This window comes from Labeo rohita, chromosome 8 (assembly GCF_022985175.1).
Source record: "Labeo rohita strain BAU-BD-2019 chromosome 8, IGBB_LRoh.1.0, whole genome shotgun sequence".
Taxonomy (NCBI): Eukaryota; Metazoa; Chordata; class Actinopteri; order Cypriniformes; family Cyprinidae; genus Labeo; species Labeo rohita.
Genome location: NC_066876.1, coordinates 16,876,932 through 16,902,322, shown reverse-complemented (window position 1 = coordinate 16,902,322; position 25,391 = coordinate 16,876,932). Strand labels below are relative to the sequence as shown.

Here is a 25,391-nt window from a genome sequence, read left to right as displayed (position 1 = left end):
TATATAATGATAGTAGACTGGTACTTCAGACAGATTTGATAAGAATGAACTTAAAATGGCTGCCTTGGGTAAAAAAAAGGCCTCAGTGCCTCTGAAGTGGATAGTTATGTAAAAGCTCTGTCATCCCAGCCTCCATGGGATGGCGTGTACCCTGTCTAATCCCAGTCTAAATATTATGCTAATGACTAGCCGGAGCCCACGATAATACGACTCATAGTGTGCTGTGATATGTTGAGTTGACGTGTTTCAGACCTCTCTTGTGTATGAAGGTGAGATTCATTTCCTCCTAGATCCAAAGAGGGGATTTTTTTTGAAGGTTGGTTGGTGCCATGTTTATGAATGCATAAAGGATGGCATTTGTATTGCAAGGACAAAGCGTGACATTTGTATTGGTACAAAACCAGCCATGCAAGTCGGTATGGCAGTTTATTATTCCACATATGTTTTTTTTTTGTTTTTTTTTTGTCGCAGTTTGTATTCTGTCATAAGAGTACTTTCATGGGAAACTTCAAAAGCATCAAAGTCTTTTACATTCCCGCCCTCCGATCCCCTTCATATCATGTTTTGATTGAGTAGGAAAATCATTTCCCAACAGTCTCTTGTAGGGAACCAGGAAATTTTGATCTCTGTGGAGAGGATTTATTTATTTTTTGCAGGTAGCTTGACACACTTCAGGAAGTATTGCTTTCTTCTCAACGCTGTTGTTTTATTGGGCAAATAAATCAATAGTTGTTTTCTGTTGTTATCTGACTTGAGAGGAAAAATGAGCACAGTAGGCCAACAAATTGTTTGTTTATGCGGCACACATTAGCTAAGTGTAATTAGAGTTTGGTGAACAGATTTGTGTTTGGGTATTAAAGCATAGCCCTAAATTACTCATCTAAATAATGATTGTTTGCTTCTTGCTGTGTTTCTATGTAAAAACTTGTTTTTTGTTGCTTGTGTGTGTGTTCTTGTTGCATTGTATTGGTAATTGATTTTTACATTTTAGCGGATCTAGCTGATGTTTACTTAATATTAAAATATGAGGTATTCAGCAAATTTGGTGCTTCATATTCTGATTGCAACTTGCTGTGTAAAAATAGCTGGAACCACAATTTTGTGTGTTTGTGTGTGTCGGACAACATGAGCTGTGTTGCCAAGCATTGTTAGACTAAAATGTGTCATGGCTTTTCAGAATAAATATTAACAATAACACCACATGGAAAGTCCAATGGAGAAATCTATCGACTCACTGACTGCATTCCAATCGGAGCAGCTGGTCTCATTAAATTCAGATGCAATTGGATGAGAAAATGGTTGTATCTTTGCATTCAATCCGGAGAGAGTTGAGTTCTAAGAGGATACTGTATGGGTTGCAAGCTTAAATAGCTATCAAACGGCACCAACCAAACACATCAGAGATCTATGTCACATGAAAGGAATAACATGAATATTTTGCATCTGTTCAAATCAAATTAATAGTTTTCACAAAAGCTTATTTTTCACAAAGACATCAAAGATCAATTCAGTAATTCCCAGAGGAATATTTGAATGCTCAAAAGCTGCTCTGTAAAATTGTCTGAATTAGTGGAAATTTCCATTATGTTTTGTGTAGTTTTTATTTATTTATTTTCTTCTGACCATCAAGGCTGCATGTAGTAATATTGTGAAATATAAACACATACACACAAAAATTATTTTAATATGTTTTAAAATGTAGTTTATTTCTGTAAGCCATTACTCCAGTCTTCAGTGTAGGGCTGTCACGATTCCTCGATTCAATTCGAGTACCCGATTTTTAAAAAAACGTGTGTGTCATGTAACCAGCAAAATACAGGAAGTGGCACATTTCTGTGGTAACGAAATGGCCAGATATCAATGATTAAGTAGACATGATTAAGTCTATTTTTATTACCACAAAAAAAAATAATTATAACTATCAGATTACTCAATTAATCGTCCGAATAATCGACCAACTACTCAATTACCAAAATAATTGTTAGTGACTACTTTAGTGTCTCGTGATCCTTTAGAAATCATTCTAATATGCTGATTCTAATTGTGCTACTTAATATTTTTTGTAGAAAGTTGAAAAGAACAGCACATATTTGAAGTAAATATTTGATTTGTTTTAAATCTTTTGTATTATTATAAATGTCTTTGATCAAATGAATGAGTCCTTGCCGAATAACTTACATTACTGATAACAGTTTGAGGCATTTTGAGATCTTTGCGAAACTTATATCAGAGGTCGCGTTAACCGAAAATTGTCCGTCATTTGACAGAATTTGTTTTTTTATCAGTGACGGAAAAATCTGAAGGCCGTCCGTCATTTTGGATTACACTGAGGGTGATCTATTGTAAAATTTTAGCTGTAATTCCCACCCCTGTCCAGTTGGTGGCAAGTGCGCTCCAATGTAGCAGCAGAGCGCGGGATCCAGAACAAAAACGGAACGGTCACAAATGTTTTCCTTTGTGTTTGATTACACACAGGCGAGTGCACAGATGCTACAATGATCTATCACGCCACATTAAAGAGTGCCAAAATGGTATTTATTGCGTGAATTTCCTAATGAAATAGACAGAATTTGAAATCTGAGACTTTGTTTTATATCAAAAGTAACACAAAGCCTAGCCTATTGCTATTTTTTAGAAGGAAGACGCACTATGTACTGTTTATTCATCAACTGAAAACAGCATAGAGCAAGAGATAGACTGTGATTTAAGAATCGATTTTGGTTCATTAAAATGAGAATCTATTAAAATCGAGAAATCATTTTTTTTTTTTTTTTGGTTTGACAAGCCTTAGGATATTTTGTTGTTTTTAAACACTGCACTGTCGTCCTGTAGGTTCATGGTTAAAAATGAAGCAATTAAATGTTTTATTCTAATTAAACTATGAAAATTATAATGACAGGTCTTAATATATTATAACAGAATGACGGACAATGTTAAAGTTAAAGTCTAGCCCAATATATATATATATATATATATATATATATATATATATAATTTATTAATTAATTTATTTATTTATTTATATATGAATATTCCTTGATTCAATTAGAATAACGTTACTCGATTTAAAAAAAAATAAAATAAAATTCTTGACTACTTTTTGCCTTTGCTGAGCAGCCGGCAAAGTACCGGAAATGGCGCATACCAAATAACTTGCATAAGTTGCATTTTTTTTAAATAATTTTCTTCTGACCACCAAGGCAGCATTTATTTAATTAAAAATACAATAAAAATAATAATTTTGTGAAATATTATTACAATTAATACAAAAACAACAACAACTGTTTCACGATTCCTCAATTCAATTTGAGTACTCAATTTTTTAAAAATTCTTGACTACATTTTGACCGTGTTGAGTAATTGGCAAAATACTGGAAGTGGCACATTCCACGGCTGAGAATCCATGACACACATTATTCAGACCATTTTCCAAGGCTTCATGATGTATTAAATCCATTAAATCTGTAAGTTTGGGTTTATTATAACATTCATCTGGGAATGCAACATGTGCCATTTAATCAGATTTGTACAGTAAATCAGTTATAAACTGATTAACTGTTTATCGTGATTTCAAAATAAAAGTTCAAACCCTCACTTTGAGTTTACATGTTTTGATGTCCACATATTCAAAAAAATTTGAATTGGCTCTAGAATTTCTGTCGTAAAGAAATGGGCAAATATCAGTGATTATTACCACAAAAAATTCATTATAATTGTCTGATTACTCGATTAATCGTCTGAATAATCGACCAATTACTCGATTACCAAAACTATTTTGGTGACAGCCCTACTTAAGTGTCAAATGATCATTCAGAAATCATTCCAATATGCTGATTCTAATTGTACTGCTTAATATGTTTGTAGAAAGTTCAAAAGAACAGCACTTATCCTAAAATAGAACTTTGATTTGTTTAAACCTTTTGTATCATTATGAATGTCTCCGAATAACTTGCATAACTGACATCTTTTAGGTCTTTGTGAAATGTTTTGAGAAGAGCAAGTCCAAGCATTGTCTGTTTAATCACCATTTAATATTACTGATGTGTAGAGGAAGCAACTAATGTTAACTAAATTCACAATTATGATTTTTCTTTTTTATCAGTAGATGAAATTGAAAATGGAAAAGAGATTAGAAAGAATCTCCTTGTGTTCTGAAATAAACTCATTTATGTGTAAAAATCTATAGCCTGTTAGTGTAATCAGTACTTCTTTCTGTGCATGCTGTGAACTTAATGTGAACTTTCTGCATTTCTTCAGCTCGCCACTTGGGACCCCATCCACGGACTGAACGGGACACTGACAGATCGAAAGCTGGAAAACAACATGCGCGGGGTCGTCCTACGGGTGGTCACTGTACTGGTACGTACCGTTACAGCTTTACCGGTAAAGTCGAGTCAAGGGCTTTATACGGCAACTTACAGCTACAATAGTTCTCATAACTACAAAGTTTTACAAGATGTCAGTGCTTTAATATTCACTGATGTTCAGAGATGTCTTTCCCTTTACCTCTCTAATATAAATGACATCAAACTGACTTAATTAGGACTTCCCATGTCTAGGAGTTCCTCTGTTTGACTGGACCTCATAAGGTCGAAGTAACCCCAGAGTAATCCATATTCATTCCAGTGAGCTCCAGAGGTCTGTTCACATCAAGTCGCCCGTTTCTTAGTTCATTAAGAGTAAATTTTGGGGTGCGATGAACGTAGACCAGGGGAGCTGGGTTATATTGAGATTTGAGTTTTGCTATCTACCCTCCAGCGCTGATTTGAGTGAGTCCCTGGAGTTCTTTAAAGATTCAGAGGTTTAAATTCTTCATATCCCTGCTTTGAAGTCAGTAGGAGAAGAAAGCGGTGATGCTGCTTCTTTACGTATCTTCTCTCTCTTTCTCTTTGCCCCTCTTTTTTCCTTTATTCTGTGATTTCTCAGTGTGACAGAATGCTCTGTGAATAACTTGCGTCCACAATTGCTAACAATGAGCAATCGGTGGAGGCTGTCGTGTTAATGCACTCCCCCTAGTGGCCAGTGAGGCGGGGGGCTACAACTGAATGCGCGCATGCCCACGTTGGCAAACTGTAGATACGTGTCTCACAGTTTAAATTGAGAGCTGAAACATTGTGTGGCCCAAACAGTATTTGCAGGCTTCTGTAAATAAGGTAAATTGTGTATCATCTTACTGGTCGCCGACTGCGTATTCAAATTACAGTCAATCAAATATTTCACAAACAAACACACTATGGCTTGGTGGATCTGTGAAATGTATAAAAGATGAGTGATGCATTTTTTATTAAATCTAAATAAGTTTCTTAGCTTCAGTAATATTTGCAAACAGTGAACTAGTTGAACTTGAACTAAGTTACAACAATTGTCTGTTTTAGTACATTTTTTGTTATTTTGCACATTTTGTTAAAACAAAAATATAGTAATACTTATTATTTTAAATAGATGTATTGAAGTATGAAGACATTTTTATTTAATATATATAATTTAATATATATATAAGTTAATATATACATTATTTAATGATTATTTTATATAATATATATTAAAAATATATTAAAAAGACTTATTTATTTAAGGCCCTATTAAATTAATTTGTTTTTTTTTTTCCCCAGTTTTGTTTTATTTACGTTTTATTCTGTTATTTTTTTTTTTGTTGTTGTTTTTTTTTTTCCATTTCAATTTTTCTGGATTCCTTTTAAAAATATTAATCAAAAAGCATGTCCAATCAATTGAAATCATGAAACTTTAACAGCAATTTATTAAAAGTTTAACAAAAATTAAATTTTTAAGGACCTATTAATTTTTTTTTTCTCTAATTCAGTTTTTTTTTTTTTTTTTTTTTTTGTAACCAAATTTTCTATTTTTTGGATTCCATTTTAATGGTTTCATTAAATTTTAATAATCAGAAGCATCTCTAATTAACTGATTTTATACAATATATATATATATATATATTTCTGGTAAATAAATTCTGGTAAATTTTCCTTAAAAACAATATTTAAAAAAATGATTTTATTCATAGTATTATTCATGACGATAATTTTTTTCAGTATAACAAATAATAAAATGTTCATGAAGTGACTCTCTGAGCAGTTTTACAGATTATGTGTACGTGTTCATCTACTCATATATTGACCCGGCTTATATTGAGAGGCTGAAAGCATCACGTGACCTTAAATAAAACGAAACAGCGCGTCTGCGCCATTCATTCACACACAGATGCACAGATTCATATTTAAGTAGTAGTTTTGCGCCTTAATATTCACAGACACTAGTCCATATCGCATTTTGATTTAAATGTACTGACCTACTTTTGATTTGTTCATCATTTATAAGCCAATGTGCTGCGGAAGCATGTCAGTATTTGCTATCTATTAAGAATGAAGCACAGTTTGCCTTATCACTGGCACTTAATGTTCTGCTCAAAGACCCTGGGATAATAAGATGGCAAGTTTTATTTGCAGTTTACAGTTTTTTTCAGCCGGGCATTAATTTCTATTCCTTCCATAGAGACTAATTGAAGCTGTGATGTCTTAGAGTGCAAAATAGTAATTTCTAGTTCAAACATTGTATTAAAATCAGGATGAATTGAAAAAACAAAGAAAGATAGAGTGCCAGTGCAACACCATAGAGTCTTGTGGTGAGACATATGGTTAGGGAGGCGGGGAGCTTGGAACCATGGGATATGTTGTCGTTTGTAAAGTAAACCTTCAGGTGGATGGGGAAGGCGCACGCTCCCTGCTGGTGGCTGATGGAGCGCTCCCTTTGGTCTTACAGATAGTTTGCTAGCGGCCCGCCGGCTCCTTCCAACTTAAACTCCCCGCTGCTCCAAGCCGCCCCAGTGGCAGGCATGTCAGGATACGTGACGTGCCAGCTCTGACAGCTCTTCACCAGTCTAAAAAATGCTGGTGCTGTTCCAAACACTAAAACTGACTGAGGATACACACACACATCTGCCGTGAAACCTTGCAGTCTCAATGCACCATGACACATGTTTTTGATTCACTCATAGCTGCATGCATGAGAGAATCTTCAGAACATCTGTAGAAGATAGGAAAAGACTGAAGTAGTATAGTATATCCATATGAATTAATAATCAGGTTATATGAATTTTCAATCCATTATATGAATGCATATGAATTATTAATGAATACATATACTGATATAGACAAAACATTTTGTAATAAATATTGTAAATTATTCATTCATAAACTTCATTGTATTTTTTGGCATTAGCACAAGAGATTTTACAATCTAAACTTGTCATATAAAGTTTAAATTATCTTTTTTAGTTTTGGAATGATGTTTAAAGAGACTTACTGATCTTGACAGGAGCCTACAGGGATCCTCTATATGATATAATTTCCTGTTCTATATTCCTGCACTGTATGGATTGATTTGTCAGACTAAAGTTTTTTAAGGGGTTCAAGCGCATAGTGCTGAAACCCTATTGTAATTGTTAGAATGGTCACGGATCAGCGATCTCCACGTAAAACTGATCGTGCAGACCAAACCGTAAGTTCTAGAGACTTGAAACTTGGAGGGATGGTAGTATTCGTACCGCCTACAGCGTGACCAAGGCTTGCCCCAATCGGCCTGACGGGGGCGCTACAGTGATCAAATGTACGAAATCGTTCATAACTCCTAAACCAGACAAAATACACGCCTCAGATTCTACATTTTCGGGTAAATTTGCATTTTTTGAAGAACTTACTTTTGCGAACTAGTCCTAGGTTTTTTGCCTGATTGGAACCAAACAAGTGCAGAAAGATTCTCTGGAGACTGAATATCAATAATTATCAAAACAAAGCAAAAACATGGCCAACAAAGTTTGAGGTTAATGGAGGCTGATCGGAACAAAACTCGGTGGGCCTGTATGACTCACGGCCCCAAAGATCTGAGAGAAATTTAAAAGAAATCAGCCACTGGGGGCTGATATCGCATTTTTCAAGGGATGAAACGACTGTATGTTGCATGGTTTTTCGCACATGTGCACGATATTTGTATAATGCGATATAACTCCTCATTCTGGGCAACTTTGCCTCTAGAACGACTGCTGTCAATCAAATCGTTTGTTAATTGATTGAGAAGATGTTGAAAAAAACTGCTTTTAAAGTAGTCCTAGGTTTTTCACTCGATCTGGAAAAAAAAAACACTGCAGTACAATTCTCTGGACTCTCTAGGCCAATAATTATCCAAAAAAAGTTTAAATTTACCCTTTGAAAAGTTATAATGGGGTCATTTAGAAAAGCAGCCTGTCCAAATTTACCCAAAATCCTATAAAGCCCAAACGAAAACTCAAAACTTCACGAAACCTGCTGAGCACATGCAACAGGTGATTCTGAACAAGCATGCAAAGTTTTAAGGGGATCGGACCACAGCTGGCGCTATAACAGTCATAAACGTTAAAAAAAATCATATTTCTAAGGCAAATTACCTGTATTTGCCAAAAATGCTATTTGCCTAAATGCCTTAAAGCATTTAAAAAATAAATAAATAAAAATGATTTTTCTTGATTTTAATTATATTTTTGTTTTCTTTATCATGATATCATTATACACTGGCACAGTCTAGAAACGCTTGGCTTATTGCTCCCAATATCAAAATAAAATTGTATGCAAAAATTTAAAACATGCTCATTATAAAAGTGCTGAATTTACAAAATTTATTGTATGCATGAGTTGTGTTTTATGTAGTTTTGAATATATTAATGGGATAGTTTACCCAAAAATGAAAAAAAAAAAAAAAACTGCTGAAAATGTACTCACCCTCAGGCCATTCAAAATGTAAATGACTTTGTTTCTTCATTGGAACAGATTTGGAAAAATTAAGCATTGCATGTCTCACCAGTGAATCTTCTGCAGTGAATGGGTGCCGTCAGAATGATAATAAATAAGAATAATAATAAAACAAGTAATTCACACAACTCCAGTCCATCAATTAATGTCTTGTGAAGTGAAAAGCTTGTCTTTGTAAGAAACAAATCCATCATTAGGGTGTTTTAACTTTAAACCTTCTCTTCTGGTTAAAAATCCATAATCCAGAATAATGCTTTCTGTAGTTAAAAAAGTCCCACTTTTAATAATGAATTCCCGTCTTGATGAATCTGTTTATTACAAACAGCATTTTGCTTCAGAAAATGTTAATTGACGGACTGGAGCTAAGTGGATTACTTTTCAGTTATTGTGATGATTTTATCAACTGTTTGAACTCTCATTCTGACGGCACCCATTCACTGCAGAGTGTCTGTTGGAGAACAAGTGATTCAATGCCAAATTTCTCCAAATCTGTTTCGATAAAAAAACAAACTCATCTCTCTTGAATAGCCTGAGGGTGAGTAAATTGTCAGCAATTTTGGATGAGCAACAAATAGCGTCACGTCATCGACCCACACGCTACTTCCAGGATGATGTTAATGTTAGCAACATGCATCACCTCAGCCTGTGTTGATCCATGCCTGCTATCGATTTCCATAGTAGTGGCAGAGATTGTCCACAAGATGCGTGTGAATTTGAATCACTGCATGTGTAGTTGAGTGGAAGGGATGGCCGTATAATGAGAGAGGGAATCAATGCAACATGGGTTGAACACGGGTGTGGGAAGCCGTACCCCTTCTGGGCCGGCTCAATAAGAGCAAGGCTACATCTCAATGTAGATAAAAAACGACACTGGAGGAATCCTGTTAAAAGGGTCATTGTCGCCGTGCTTTTGCCCCCGGTCTAAGTGCTAGAGATATTCTTCAGATCGTGCTGATGGCCAATTGGGCCGGGAGAATCCGGCAGGGGTCTCGCACAGGCCCCTCCGAGGGAAGTCTGATAGATGGCACCTCTTGGCTATAGTACGAGTTGGCATGCATATCCTCACTTCCTCTAATAGCTTATTGAGCGAGGGGGGTCTGGTGAGGATTAGAAAGCGCTGGCTTAATGTGCAGGCTGCATGCAGTCAATAACGCTCCTTCCATGATAAATCTGCCTGACATATTCCCAGAAACACTTCAGACATCAATAGGGATTTGTTTAAGAGAATATGAAAAATAAACAGCAGGCTATTATTTTCACTGGGCCGCTGGCGCCACGCTAGCGTGGTATTAGATCGCGATGGTTCGTGAGCGGAGCTGCTGGAGTCTCTGGAAGGAGATGTTTGCCGTTTACATGACGGTTGGTCATTGGCCTTTAGCTAGCAGCTGTGTGTTGAATACAGCCATTCAGGCCTGTCAAAGCTCCTTGCTGAGTTCAGATCCTTCAACTTCCGTTTTTGCAAGTTTTTAGTTCAGATAAACGAGGGTATGTAAAATGTGTGCTATCACGTGATTGTATCATGCTAGTGTGATTTCTCATGAACTTTAACAAAAAGTTCTAGTTTGTGATTTTCAGTAAACTAGGAATTCAACTACATTCATGATGTTAAAGGGAAACAAAATTATAAAAAAAGTAAGCTTTTGCTCCATTTCTGTCCTTACCAGTCTTTTTTCCAGTAGAAATGCCAAATGTGATTTATTTCTACTTTTTATTTCTGTATTTTGCATTTAGAGTAGCCTTTATTCACTGATAAGGGAAGGGAAGTTTTTTTTTTTTTTTTTCACAAAATAAGAACCTGTTCCTCACACAGATTATATGGCTTCAGAAGACCGTGAAGTTTTCGCCCTTTTCAAGTTTTTAAAGTTGACATGAACAGCAGTTATATAAAAAGGAGTGCATCATTTCACTCCTTTTATAAAATTCCTCCTTTTGTGTTCCAAAGAAATGTTAAAGGAAAAGTTCACTTCCAGAACAAAAAATTACAGATAATTTACTCACCCCCTTGTTATCCAAGATGTTCATCTCTTTTCAGTTGTAAACAAATTATGTTTTTTGAGGAAAACATTTCAGGTTTTCTCTCCATATAGTGGACTTCTATGGTGCCCCAGAGTTTGAACTTCCAAAATGCAGTTCAAATGCAGCTTCAAAGTGCTCTAAAAAATCCCAGCCAAGGAAAAAGGGTCTTATTTGGTGAAACAATCGGTTTGCATAAACTCTGTATTCTGGTTCAGACAGTTAGGGTGGGTTGAAAAACTCAGATCTCATTTTCTACTCCAACTTCAAAATCATCCTAAATCGCTTACATTTTTTTGTAAAGGTCTTTGATCTTCTTTGTATGTTCACTTTGTAAACATTGGGTTGGTACTTCTGCAGCGATGTAGGATGAAAATGAAGTGGGAGTTTTTCGACATTCCCTAACTGTCTTGAACTGGAATGCACAGAGTTCACGCAGAGCTAGACAAGATGAGCATTTGCAGTTAAAAAGTATATAAACTCTCATTTTTTTTTTTTTTTTTAGAAAATAACCAATCATTTCACTAGATAAGACACTTCTTCCTCAGCTGGGATCTTTTAGAGTCCTTTGAAGCTGCATTTAAACTGCCTTTTGGAAGTTCAAACCCGGGGGCACCATAGAAGTCAGCATATTAAGCGGTCAGCATATGAAGAGAAATCCTGAAATGTTTTCCTCAAAAAACATAATTTCTTTACAACTGAAGAAAGAAAAACATAAACATTTTAGATGACAAGGGGGTGAGTAAATTATCTGTAAATTTTTGTTCTGGAAGTGGACTTCTCCTTTAACATGATACAAGTTTGAAATGACATGATACCTATCAAATGTGTGTGTGAGGTTCAGGTATTCCTGTTGAAAAAAACATATGCTGGTTAGGTATGCTTTGAAGCATAGCAGCTGGTTTGAGCTGGTTTAAGCTTGCCATGTGCTGGTCCTAAGCTGGTTGAGCAACTAACTCCTGCTCAGGACCAGCTTAAACCTGCTCAAAGCAGATGTCATGCTTCAAAACATACCTAACCAGCATATTCTTTTTTTTTTTTTTTTTAAACAGAGATACTCTACATCAGGGGTGTCAAACTCAGTTCCTGAAGGGCCGCAGCCCTGCACAGTTTAGATTAAACCCTAATTAAAGACACCTGATCCAGCTAATCAAGTCATTCAGGCTTGTTTTACAACTACATGGTTTGTGTGTTAGAGCAGGGTTGGAACTAAACTCTGCAGGGCTGCGGCCCTCCAGCACCGGAGTTTGACACCCCTGCTCTACATTATGGGGGCAAAATGTCTCCACTAAGATGGCAATATCCAAAATCCTTGTCCTTGTAAGGACATTTTTTGGTCCCCATGAGGAAACAAGCTTATAAATCAGACAGAGTGAAGTTTTTTGAAAATCTAAAAACGCAGAATGTTTCCTGTGAGGGGTAGGTTTACACTGTCAGAAAATAAGGTCAGTTCTGTCACTGGGACGGTACCCTAAGGTACATGTTTGTACCTTACATAGCCCTCAATGGTACAAATTTTAGTACTTTGAAAGTACATATTGGTCCCTTAAAGGCATATATTAGTACTTTTAAAGTACATATTTGTACCTTTTCACTTTTGTACCTTAGGGTACCGCCCCAGTGACAGAACTGTACTTTTTTTTTTTTTTTCTGAGAATGTAGGTCTAGGGTAAAGGGATAGAAAATACAGTTTCTGTAGCATAAAAACCATTATGCCTGTGGAATGTCCCTGTAAAACCTAAAAACCCAACATGTGTGTTTGTGTGTGTGTGTTCTGTTTGTCATCCTCTTGTGGTTCTGTTTGAAATGTACAGGCCAGAATATGCTGACTCTTTGTAGCTTTTAAGATCTGAAGAGCTTGAATATGAGAGTAAAGTCTTGAATCTGAAAAAAAAAAAAAAAAAAAAAAAAAGTTGAATAAATGATTGTGATAGGCTGAATTAATGCGGCTACTGAGAGTTATATTTTGAGAATGTGTGTTAAGAAAAATAAGAAGTGGGGCTACCTTTGGTCTTTTTGGTTTTGATCAAGACAGCTATACGGACCATATGTCCCCACTGTGATGCTTTAATCTGGTTCTGAAGATGTCTTCCTTTTGTAATTTTGAGTTTTCAGTTTTTTTCATTACTCTTCAGAACGTAGTGTCGTCGCCCTCAAGATGGTCTTCTTTTAGGAACAACATGACTTTTAGAAATCCCTCAATATCTACTAGGTCTGCTGCGTTTAATCGTTTCGTGGATCGGTTCTGAGATCTTCCGAATGCATCGCGATTCTCTTTGGAATCAATTCTGACCTTAGATTGTCACAGCAGGTGGCGGTCTAATCTAGTTTTTAACCGCACACTCAAACGCTCACAAAGAAGAGTGCCGAAGAGCACTTGTGTGTTCGGCTGAATCATGTAATTTCACCTCGACTCGGAATGCTTTTATAATGTGAGATTAATGTAAACTGCCCATTGTGAACACCCTTGTAATTCGCTTCAAACTTTTCAAATTGTGTGGATGATTATTTTAGGTTCAAGTGCATGTAAGGATTTAGAAACAAGCAGAGCATGTCTGTTTCTAAAGCAAGCAGTGCCATCTGCTGTTCAAAGCTAAGCATAGAATCGATTTGAGAACGAATCAGGATGTGTTAGGAAAATCTCAGAATCGATGCTGAATTATTTCTTGATTTGAGAAGCAACGATTTATTGTCCCAGCCCTAATATGTACCCAGAAGGTACCGGACATTAATATAATGTCAGGTTGATGTTGGACTCCAGGATTGAACACATGGTGCATTTTGGTTGCGATTGAAAATCGGGTTGGCGTCAGTATTTGACGTCAATTTGACATTGACTTAATGTTGGATTCTGGTTACACAATCTAAAAATAACAAAATATTAATGTCAGCTGACATCGTAGTGGACATCAAATTAACGTTGACATTAGACTTTGAATTAATACTGAATTTTGATCATCTAACATCGCAACCGAAATTTTACCAAATGTCAACATCAGGCCATTTATGAATCCAAAATCCCCAACTTAAAGGGATAGTTTACCCAAAAATAAATTCTGTCATTAATTACTCAATATCATGTCATTCCAAACATGCAATACCTTCATTTAACTTCAGAACACAAATTAAGATATTTTTGATGAAATCCGAGAGCTTTCTGACCCTGCATAGACAGCAAAGCAGCTGACATATCCTCCCCTTCTATGTGAGTTCAGCTGATAGGGTTGTGAAAGTATAGTGCATTTGTACATTTATCTCTGCCATACTTCCATAGTTTTGGGAACTTGCTTGTCCCGGAGTCTTTTTCACATTTCTGTGTAACATGCAGTTGTCAGCAGTACTGAGGACATTTCCAGTCTCTCTCTAAACTTTCTCCTTATAAAAAGCATTTTCTCTGTTTGACCTTCAGAAATTCTCCAGAGCCAGTTTGGCAGTGTATGACAATGTTTGTAGACCTTTTATGAAACACCAGTAGGCCCAAGGCTCAGACTAAATCCAAATCGCATCATATCCACCTCCACAATAGTCTGCCAAGCTGGTTTTGGAGATCCATAGAGACTCGGCTCGTCTTTATCGGTGGAGAACGACTAATCAATTCAAATGGTGGCTGGTCTCGCTGCTTCAGAAGAACAGTTTCTTCAGCCATGGGCAGAGCTAATGCTTGTATGATGAGTGTGAATCCGGGTATATATTTTTCGTTTAAAATCCTTTTCGCAAAGACTTAATTTCTTTGATGTGAGCACAGTAAAACCTTAAATCCCTAATTGAGCATTAGGGATCTTATGAGTCAGTCAGAACCCACAATGAATAATGTATGAGTGACATGCACCATCAAGTTAAGTAATGTTTTGATAAATGTGAATCTCTATATTTCTGAGAGAAAATGGTTTGTCCAGACCCCTTTTTTATTGGATTTGACGTTTTTGTTATTATTTCAGAGTCTTGATTTTCATTCCAAGCAATTATGAACTGAAGTGTTTGAAGTGAACCATGCAAATCTTTGGAGAAACTCTACTTTCACTCCTTTTAGTATGATAATGTTGAAATGCTAATAATTTACAAGACAGAAGTGCTGTTAAGGCCATTCTTGTCCTGGTGTGACAATGAGACATGAGTTCAAACCTGTAGTCTTTGTGAGGTCAGTCTAGAACCTCTGTAAACATTCACTCAACTAGCCTGAAAACAAAGCTCTGCATATTTACTTTCCTCACATTACTCTTGATTGGATGTGACGTGGCACTAATTCCCCTCTGACTTTTTTTTTCTCCGAATTATGCCACAGCTCATAAGAGGAGGTTAAAGCCAAGTGACATTAAGCTTCAGCCCATATACAGCAGCATTGCCTCCTGCTGAAAATAAAATCAAATTATGAGCATTAGCTAAGCCGCTGTAGGAGCTTATGCGTCTGCTTCAGGTAAACACTTGTGTCAGCTCCAGGAACGGATGTGCCACCTTCAGAATCATGAACGTCAAGCTGTGTTCTCAGTAGACTATTTATGATACCCCGCTGACTCTGAAACCGGTGCCCTCACTTACCTCAATGTCCGTAGGCATTACCAGTCAGATTGTTTTTGTGTGTGTGCGTCTCTTAATTCTCTGCAACTGTTTTTGTTGCTTTTAGCTTAGTCATTTAGTCCTTTTATAAGCTGATATAATGATTTCTATTACTCTTTCCAGGAAGAACCATTTGTGATGGTCTCCGAAAATGTTCTTGGGAAACCTAAGAAGTACCAAGGGTTCTCAATCGATGTACTGGATGCTCTGGCCAACTACCTGGGTTTCAAATATGAGATCTACGTGGCCCCTGATCACAAATATGGCAGCCAGCAGGCTGATGGGACCTGGAATGGTCTTATTGGAGAACTGGTTTTTAAGGTAAGACATAATGTTTATGTGGAATGTGCAACATGTAGAATTGGGAAGCATGATTATAAATTGATTTTAGCTCAGGAAGTTGGATTGGAACGACAGAAGAAAAATGTTGTTGCATTCTGGGAATTGTACATTATATCCATCCTAGTCCTTAAAATCTATCTATCATCTATGTCTGTCTATCTGTCATCTTTCTGTGTGTCTATCTGTCATCTATCTATCTATCTATCTATCTATCTATCTATCTATCTATCTATCTATCTATCTATCTATCTATCTATCTATCTATCTATCTACCTCTGTCTGTCTATCTATCTATCTATTTATCTATATATCTATCTATCTATCTATCTATCTACCTCTGTCTATCTATCTATCTATCTGTCTGTCTGTCTGTCTGTCTATCTATCTATCTATCTATCATCTTTCTCTCTGTCTGTATATCTATCTATCTATCATTTTTCTATCTGTGTATGTCTGTCGCTCTGTCTGTCTATCTCTGTCTGTCTGTCTGTCTATATCTATCTATCTATCTATCTATCTATCTATCTATCTATCTATCTATCTATCTATCTATCTATCTATCTATCTATCATCTTTCTCTCTGTCTGTATATCTATCTATCTATCATTTTTTTATCTGTGTATGTCTGTCTCTCTGTCTGTCTATCTATCTCTGTCTGTCTGTCTGTCTGTCTGTCTGTCTATCTATCTATGTATCTATATTTCTGTCTGTCTGTCTGTCTGTCTTTGTCTTGGAAAAAATCAACCGTATACCCTTACAATCTCATTAGACAAACTTACTTTTTAGTAGATTAAAAACGTCCACATATTATATATGCCAGAGATGATATTTTAAGTGTTAATACTTATTTAAAGCTGAAAGAACCGATTCAAACTGTTTTAATGATGCAGAATTATTTTAGCTCAGTCAGCACTGCCTTTGATTTCACTAACATAATACAGTCTGGCTGAATGCTGCAGACGTATGTGCTTTCCATTGGCTTTCTCAAGCTATCTTGGGCTTTTCAATTTCCCTGGTATTCCCAAACAGTCTGCACTACATTGATAAAGAAGAGCGCAGATTTCTTACATGTGAATGAGGGAAAACCTCATACTGAAATGTTGTCTGCTGGCAGATAAACAAAAGGCAAATCTCACAGCAGTGAGAGGTCAGATACACATTTTCAGGGCCATTACGCCAAACCTCCCGCTGCTGTCCATTCCACAGCTTTTTCAGTTCTGCGACACACCTCCATCCCTACTGCTTCCTGCGCAGAGAGTATTCCTCACCACTGTTCGGTCAGAGTAACGGAAACATGAGCCACAGTGTACTGCTGCTTATCTTCATTTCCAGAGAGATAGACCAAAATGCAAGGAAAATATTAAGGAGCACTAATCCCATTGTTTCGGTCTCTGTTGACACATTGTTTTCCAGCACATCTGTGTGCTTTCATGATACACAAGACCTTTGATGTTTTATTGCAGTTTGGTGTTTCTGCAAAAGAGTTTTTGATTTTTCGTTTGCTTTTTGTCTAATAGTCATGTTAAAAAGGCTGTTATAACAAAAAAATACACATCTACAAATGTTTGGGGTCAGTAAGATTTTTTTCTTTTTTTGGGAAGAAATTCATATTTTTATTCAGCTAGTATGCAATGAATTGATTACTGAAGTGACAGTGCAGACTTATATTGTTACAAAAAGAAGAAATCTATTTATAAAAAATGCTTTGTCATTGAAGGATAAATTATATTTTAAAATGCATTAAAACAGAAAACAATATTCTTGGAATAGGCTTGAAATATCATTACCAATCTGTATACCTAGACAGTAGATTATTTTCACAGCATATATAACCATTTCTGCTTTTCTAAGCATTTTTTACTTGACAGACCATGAAATTAGAAGGTTTAGTCAGCTGTGAGTTAATTATGTGTGTGTGTGTGTGTGGTGGCGTAAAATGACATCAGGACATAGTGCTTACTTTACATACATGACTTTTTTCTTCTTACACAATTGTAAGAGACGTGCCATTGGTTGATTGATTTACAAAATCATCAGTATGTGTTTGAAGCTATTGCTGGCTGTTTAGAATCCTGTCAGCTAAGCTTATGTTAAAAAAAATTCTAAATGTTAAACTCTTTCAATTTGCACTTAGATGTTTTATAAAGCCAGAACTTGACTTTTTTTTGGCACTGTTTTCACAAGTAAGTTGTGAATTTTTTTAAAGCTTTTAGTACTCTCTTGCCAACTTATCAAAAGGTCAGAAGTTTGTATTTTATTTTTTTTTTTTTTTTATAAATATTACAGCATATTTGCAGTTGACTTGGTACAAAATCATCAAGGATCACAAAAATAAACTGTTTTAACAATACATAGCTTTCATTTCAAGTAATCATAATGCAGTTAACATTATATAAATATTACAGGTATTATAGATTTTATGTCTATTTGTTCCTCAAGTGATGGCTCTGCATTACAATACAGTAATATTTTTCATTCTGTTTCTTTAAGAGCAGTTTAAAACTCTTTTGATTGTTTGCTGTTGAATTAACTAAATAAGACATATTGCAGCTTAGTTCAATAATTGCTTAGTTTAATAGTGTCAAATTTAAACTGTTTTAACCTAATATATCACAGAATTTTTGAGTCTTCATATGACCCCTTGAATTTAGGCCGTAATTCAACAAAAAGTTAGTTCAGTAACTTTATGTCAGATGTACCACTCACATAAAGTCAGTCTATCCAGTTCTCATTATTCTCTTTTCTGAAAGTGTAGTTTGTCAGGCTCTTGTTATAAAGCAGTCTGGTACTACCAAGTTTCTAGGTCGAGACATCAGAGTGGCACTTGTTGTGTGGATTAACATTTGTGAAGTGATCCGGGTGCCGGATGCTTCTTTAACCCTGCTCAAACACAGAGGTCCTGTGGGGGTCTCTGATCTCTAAAGGTGGCCAGGCAGGTTAATGGGAGTCAGACAGGTGACACCAGCTCTTGCCCTATGATAATGACATTCCTTTGTTCTGCCGATGGTAATGTCTCTTGACAGGAACTCTCTCAGCCTGCAGAGGTCTCATCTAGTCTCACCGCTGCGGTGCGTACCTAGTCACAATAATTTCCAGAACTGCCAAAACAGAAAGAAAACACAAATTAGATGTTGTTTAGCATTTAAAAGAGTTAGAAACCATTTAGTTTTGGCAGAAGACAGTGTTGCCTCAGTAGGGAGACGTGGATATTTTATTTATTTATATTGTGATTGGGGACAATGAGGAGTGCTGCGTATTTGCACGTTTCTTGATTGAACATAATGGAAGTGATCATTTATCATTAAGCTGATGTCTTTTTAAAGATGAGATGGCAAATGGAAATAGATTTTCGGATTTCGTTTATGTTTATATCCAAGTATTGCAGATTAATGTTTTTATACTGTTTCTCCATATAAACACAAGGAGTAATTCTATTTTTAATAACCTTTTTTTCCAAATTAACTTGCATTGGTTCAGGGTATACTTTTAATCAGTTCAGTCCTCAAACCCAGGGGTTGACCCCATGACCTTGATGTTGCAAGCACCATGCTCTACTGTTTAAACCAATGGCTCTCAAAGTGTGGTTATTAAATTAAATATAAATTAATGTTAAAACACAAAACATTTGAATTTAATCTTTATTTGAATTTAGGAATAAAACCGCCTCATTTTTGAACTGTGTAGAGCTGTAGCTGAATAGTTAGGCCTACTACGCTGCTCTATTTTAATGTTGGTTATTATGGTGGTCCTTGCAGAGCCAAATATTTTCTGAGGTGGTACTTGGAATAAAAAGTTTGAGAACCACTGCTGTAAACTACTGGAAAATATTTGCCAGTACATAATAATTAATATAATAGAATCAAAATTAATAATGTATTATGATAAAGTTTACAACCTATCATAATAATTATATATAACAATTCAAAAAAAAAAAAAAAAAAACAACAAAAAAACAATTATTTTATATATTTTTTACCAAACCATTTTACTTGATAAAATGACACACAGGGACTTACAGTTTTTCTCTGATAGAGATCTCTGATATCCCTGATAGTACATGTACATCACTAAGACGTCTATTTTACTTCTACATTTACATCTGCAAGATTTATTTTTTAGAGTGTTCGCTCATCTTCGCGTTTCCTACCAGGTGTCAGATGTCTTTACTGTAAGATGTTTATGATTTAGAGTGTATGTAAAACTGACATCTTACAGATGTCTGTCAGATGTTTGTACATGGCAGATGCACAAAAGCGAAAATACAAAATTAGAAAGGCAAACACAGGAATCAGCCCTTAGGCAGAACTTTGCTTTTGCATACAGCACTGTGTGAGGAATTTCAGAGAACTGGTTTGTTATTGGTTAACCAACATTCCTTTCTTAGTGAACGTCAAGATTCACCTGCACAATGCATGGCAAATTTACAAATAGACTAACAGGAATGTGTAGAAAATATACTTGACAGTTTATGACAACTATATCAACCATTTTGCATTTAATGATTTATACGATGAACTAATGACTAGATGTTTGGAGGGGTAAGACTATTGCACAGAGAACTATATAATACAACATGACACTAGCAACTGATAATGCAGGAAAACGCAGACAAATGTACATAATCAATTGCATGAATTTACCAAAGCAATCGCAACTTGTTCATAAGAATGAGAAACTGCTATTATGACGTGCACAAGTGACTAGATGATGTGGAGGTTGAAAAAGTAGTTTTGAGAATTTCATTTCAGATTTGAGAAATGCACCAAAGCGACTGAGAAAACTGTAAAGCGGATCTATTATGCAAAAATCACTTTTATATGGCCACATTGTGTGAAAACAACCAGCCTATAATGGTAAAAATCCACCCACTCATTTTTAAATCATAAACAGTCTATCAGAACAAGCAATTTCAGATTCTTCCTGCATACACGTCATTGCAGGGGAAAAAATCCCGCCCATTTGTGACGATCTGTGCCCTGTTAGCATAAACACAGCCCTGAGTGACGCATCTGTTTTCAAAACTGCCTTTCTGAAAGCACTTCTTGGCACTCTGTAAGGCTAATGTTGCTAAAGCTACAACTGTCTCTGTCTGTTTTCACTTATGCTTCCTTCACGAAGTACCAGAATGATCGGAAATAGGAATGCGGTAGTTAAAAATTGGATATAAAAGCAAGGTGAAGCCCTCCTCTCCGGGAGCACCAGCTCATTTCCATTTAAAGGGACAGACACAAAAACTGCATGTTTTGGCTCACACTCTAAAAGTGACAATTTTAACAAGCTATAAAAAAATTATCAGTAGGGTGCTTTGAAATAAAACTTAATTTACACACTCTGGGGATATCAGAGACTTATTTTACATCTTGTAAAAAGGGGCATAATAGGTCACCTTTAAGTAAATGTATCAGTGATATAGCAAGTTTTAATTGATATAGTGAATCAAATGAACGAAACTAACATCATTTATGCAAAAATAAATTGCTTATATCTAAAGGAATCAAATTTTCCTTGATTAAATGTTTTATTATGTACAAAACTCTCAAAACATTCTTCCTGGAGAAATTAATTAACACTAACTTGCAAAAAAAGTCTTAGGCAATTTCATATTTTTTAGGTAATTGCACATTTCAAGAGGACATTTACACAAGTCTGTAAAGGCACAGTAGTAAAAAAAAAAAACACCCTGTTTTTCTGTTGCATTCATTTTGTGTAGTGTTTACTGCAAACTTGTCTCATCACATTTTTTTTTATTTTTATCTCTTTTTAAATACTTTCAAATTTTTCAAATACTTTTTGTAAAACAATATATATATATATATATGTATGTATTACAATGTGAATATTTAAAACTATTTAAAATCATTTAATAATTTTAGCATTTAAAGGGATAGTTCACCTAAAATGAAAATTCTGTTATTAACATGTCGTTCCAAACCTGTAAGACCTTTGTTCATCTTTAGAACACAAATTAAGATATTTTTGATGAAATCCGAGAGATTTCTGGCAAAAGAAGTATTCTTGTAGCTTCATAAAATTAAATTATATCAACCTCTGATGTCACATTTTAACTACATTTCTGGGCCTTGCTCTCTGCAGGGTCAGAAGGCTCTCAGATTTCAGCAAAAATATCTTAATTTGTGTTCTAAAAAAGTTCTTACAGGTTGTGGAACGACATGAGGGTGAATAATTAATAAGTTTTTAAGTGAACTATCCCTTTAGATGGTAAAATTATTAAATTATTTTAAATAGTGTGTGATAATGTGTGTGTTCTGTGAAATTGTGCTCTAATTTGCACTTTTTAGAGATTGGATTTCTCCGGTATTTTACATGTTTTATGCTGTAAGTGTGATGCACATATAGATCTTTACTTTGTGTGATCTGGTTTTAAATGTTGGTTCTCTGTCTTTTTTTTTTTTCCTGGGTAGAGAGCAGATGTAGGTCTGTCAGCCCTGACCATCACTCCTGAGCGGGAGAGCGTGGTAGACTTCACCACTCGCTACATGGACTACTCCGTTGGTGTGTTGCTGAGGAAGGCGGAGAGGACAGTGGATATGTTTGCATGCCTGGCCCCTTTCGACCTATCTCTGTGGGCTTGTATCGCCGGCACAGTGCTGCTGGTGGGCACTCTGGTGTATCTCCTCAACTGGTTAAACCCTCCCAGACTGCCGATGGGCTCGGTCTCCTCCACGACCCTCTACAACTCCATGTGGTTTGTCTACGGCTCCTTCGTTCAGCAGGGTGAGTTTGTGCGTCAGCGTATGATATGCTTTGTGCTGGAAGAAGAAAGGAGATTCCAGAGTGAGAAAAGTGGAGATATAGAGAACAGCAGGGCAGAAAGATAATTTTAAGTGCTCACTTTCTGTTTAAAGTGTGTCGGTGTGTAATGGCAGATGTGTGTGAGTGTTTTGTGCACCAAAGATTATATGTGACAAAAGGAGAAAAATACAGAGATAGAAGGAGTCAAGGGAAAGTTGAAATTATACGCAAATCATATCTGCACTTTCTGGTTTTCTTTCAAATTCTTAAAGGGTCAAAAGCTGTTTTTGGACAAAAGATGGAAAAATCTAAAAGTGGGAGCAGGAAGGGGAGGGGTAATCTTCAGAAATGAGAAACTAAGGGAAAGAAAGATGAGGGAAACTGCGTCAGTGACTGTCAGGGTTTTGTATCTTCAACATGTTGAGCGAACATCAATTGATGGCATTAATTACCAGCAATATTTTGGCATGTTTTGCTACAGACTGTTTGTGAAAGCGCTAAGGCCAATTCCAGTGTTACGGATGTGACATTTGCAGTCACAATGTGAAATGGAGCTTCTGAGAGAAAGCACTAATTATGGCAAACCAATTGTGTGCATTTTTCTGAACCCCTGCAGATCTCACTGTTGATTGTCTTTCTCATTTTAAGGAGATTAATTTGCAGTATAGACAAAAATTAACATTTATTTTTAAGTACTCTGTGACTTCCAGAATCCAATAAGAACAATACCTGCAGAATGAAAATCTGGCTGGCCATTGAACAGAACATGTTTGTGATTACATATGATTATTGTCTTTTTAGGGAAATATGGCCATGATTAGTTTGATTAGAGGCTGTTTGATTACAGGCTGTTTGCACAAGAAGTGTTTTTAGTCTGTGTTTTTGTTTAAGATTCATATGTGCCAGATATATAGTCAAACCAAAATTATTCAGACACCAGATATAATTTTTGATTTTTTTTTTTTTTTTTTACTAGTGACTGCAGGACACTGTAGTTCATTTATGTAAGCAGTGTTGGGGAAAGTTACTTTTAAAAGTATTGCATTACAACTTTGTGTTACTGAAAACGTAACTATTTACAATACTTACTTACTTTTTATGGAAAGTAATGCGTTATGTTACGTTTGCGTTACTTTTTAAATCTGGGCAGGGCTTGCTTCTTTGTTTTTAATATAAAACAATCCTAATGTAAAAGCCCTTTTACACCAAAAGTGAAATGAATTCACCTCAGGCTGAAAGAAAAGTACATTTATGCAGGAGATCACTCTTCAGCTATAAAAAAAAAATGGAGCACAAATGTTAGTTTATCTAAAGTAAGTTTTGCTTATTAGTATGGTTGAATTGCATCATTGAAGGTCAGCAGCAAAGACACTGGTTAATAAAATGGGATTAAATACATAAAGCATATTTGTTTTAACATGTTTAATTATTGCAGGGTTGCGTCATATTCTGAGTTTGCATTTCACAGTTTTTATTGATTTTGAGGAATACTGAATCAGTTTTATGAGTGAGATGAATTAATGCATGTTTACATTTAGTCTAGAATACAGTAACATCATGTTTACTCCCAATTTCCTGACAGGAGACTTGTCAATCAATAAATGGGGAAAAGAATAACTGGCGTTACTTATTTGAAAAAGTAACTCAGATATTTTCTTAGAAATTCAAAAGTAATACGTTACTTTACTAGTTACTTGAAAAAAGTAATATTTTTATGTAACTCGCATTACTTGTAATGCGTTACCCAAACACTGTATGTAAGTGACGATAACGAAATAAAGTAAACTGTGACATATTATACCCAAAAATTCTTCATATGGTGGACTACCAGTAAAACTAATAAAAACTTGGGACCAAAATTTATTCAGACACTTTGACCTGACCATGTTTTGCTTAAGTGTTTTTTCTTTAATTGCTAATGCAACCTTTTTACCCCACAGACAGAACAAAATTAAGCATTGCCTAATAATTGGTTGGCCTAAATTGGTATTATTTAATTGTGAACCTAAATTTAACAGCTGACTGCTGACAGCTATTCAACCTAATTCATTTGTGAGACAGTCTAACAGAAGGATGGCATTATCAAGATGAATTTGTTCTGACACAGTTTAACTGTTGAGTTCTTGACTTATTCTAAATTGTAGCGAATAAACTGTGATGATGTGAGAAATGTTCAAGGTGTCTGAATAAATTTTGGTTTGACTGTCCTTGATGGTATACACTCCCCAGCTCTAAGTATACTGAACATATTTGATATTTTGAGGCGTTTTTAAGGTTCAGGCTCATGGCTCATGTTTCTGCATAAATTCTGCATAAACAAATTGAAAGTCTGGTAGTGTACGCATTTTGAGCGTTTCAAGTGCTTGCATTACATGTAAACAGTAAAAACAAATTACAAGTGGTGTATACTGTAGGAGAAAATGTGCATATCAATAGGAAATGGTTGTGATATTTTTAAACGCAAGAATGTGTCCTGTGAAAAGGACCACATAGATGGTGTATAAACATGACCATGTGAGATGTTTATTGAGAAGATCAAATGAAAATTTAAAGGGATAGTTGACCCAAAAATGAAAATTCTGTCATTAATTACTCACACTCATGCCGTTCCAAACCTGTAAGACCTTTGTTCATATTCAGAACACAAATTAAGATATTTTTGATGAAATCCAAAAGCTTTCTGACCCTAAATAGACAGCAATGCAACTGACACGTTCAAGATCTAAAAAGGTAGTAAGGACATTGTTAAAATTGTCCATGTGACATAAGTGGTTCAACTGAAATATTACGGAGCTACGATAATACTTTTTGTGCGCAAAGAAAACAAATATAATGACTTTATTCAGTGTCCATTCACAAGAGTACTACGAACATGAGGGTGAGTAATTAATGAGAATTAAAATTTTTGGGTGAACTATCCCTTTAAATCGC

At 35.5% G+C, this 25,391-nt stretch overlaps 1 protein-coding gene across 4 annotated transcripts in view; it reads left to right on the top strand.

Annotated features, from left to right (window-relative positions):
• grid2 (glutamate receptor, ionotropic, delta 2) overlaps positions 1-25,391 on the top strand; it is a 508,841-nt gene that overhangs the window by 382,491 nt on the left and 100,959 nt on the right. For all 4 annotated transcript variants that reach the window (XR_007828268.1, XR_007828269.1, XM_051117352.1 and 1 more), the window contains exons 9-11: positions 4,258-4,359; positions 15,489-15,686; positions 22,130-22,442. Coding sequence is in view for 2 of the 4 variants with exons in the window: in XM_051117352.1 (XP_050973309.1) it covers positions 4,258-4,359; positions 15,489-15,686; positions 22,130-22,442 (613 nt within the window). In the remaining 2 variants the exon portion in view is untranslated. The remainder of the gene's footprint in view (positions 1-4,257; positions 4,360-15,488; positions 15,687-22,129; positions 22,443-25,391) is intronic.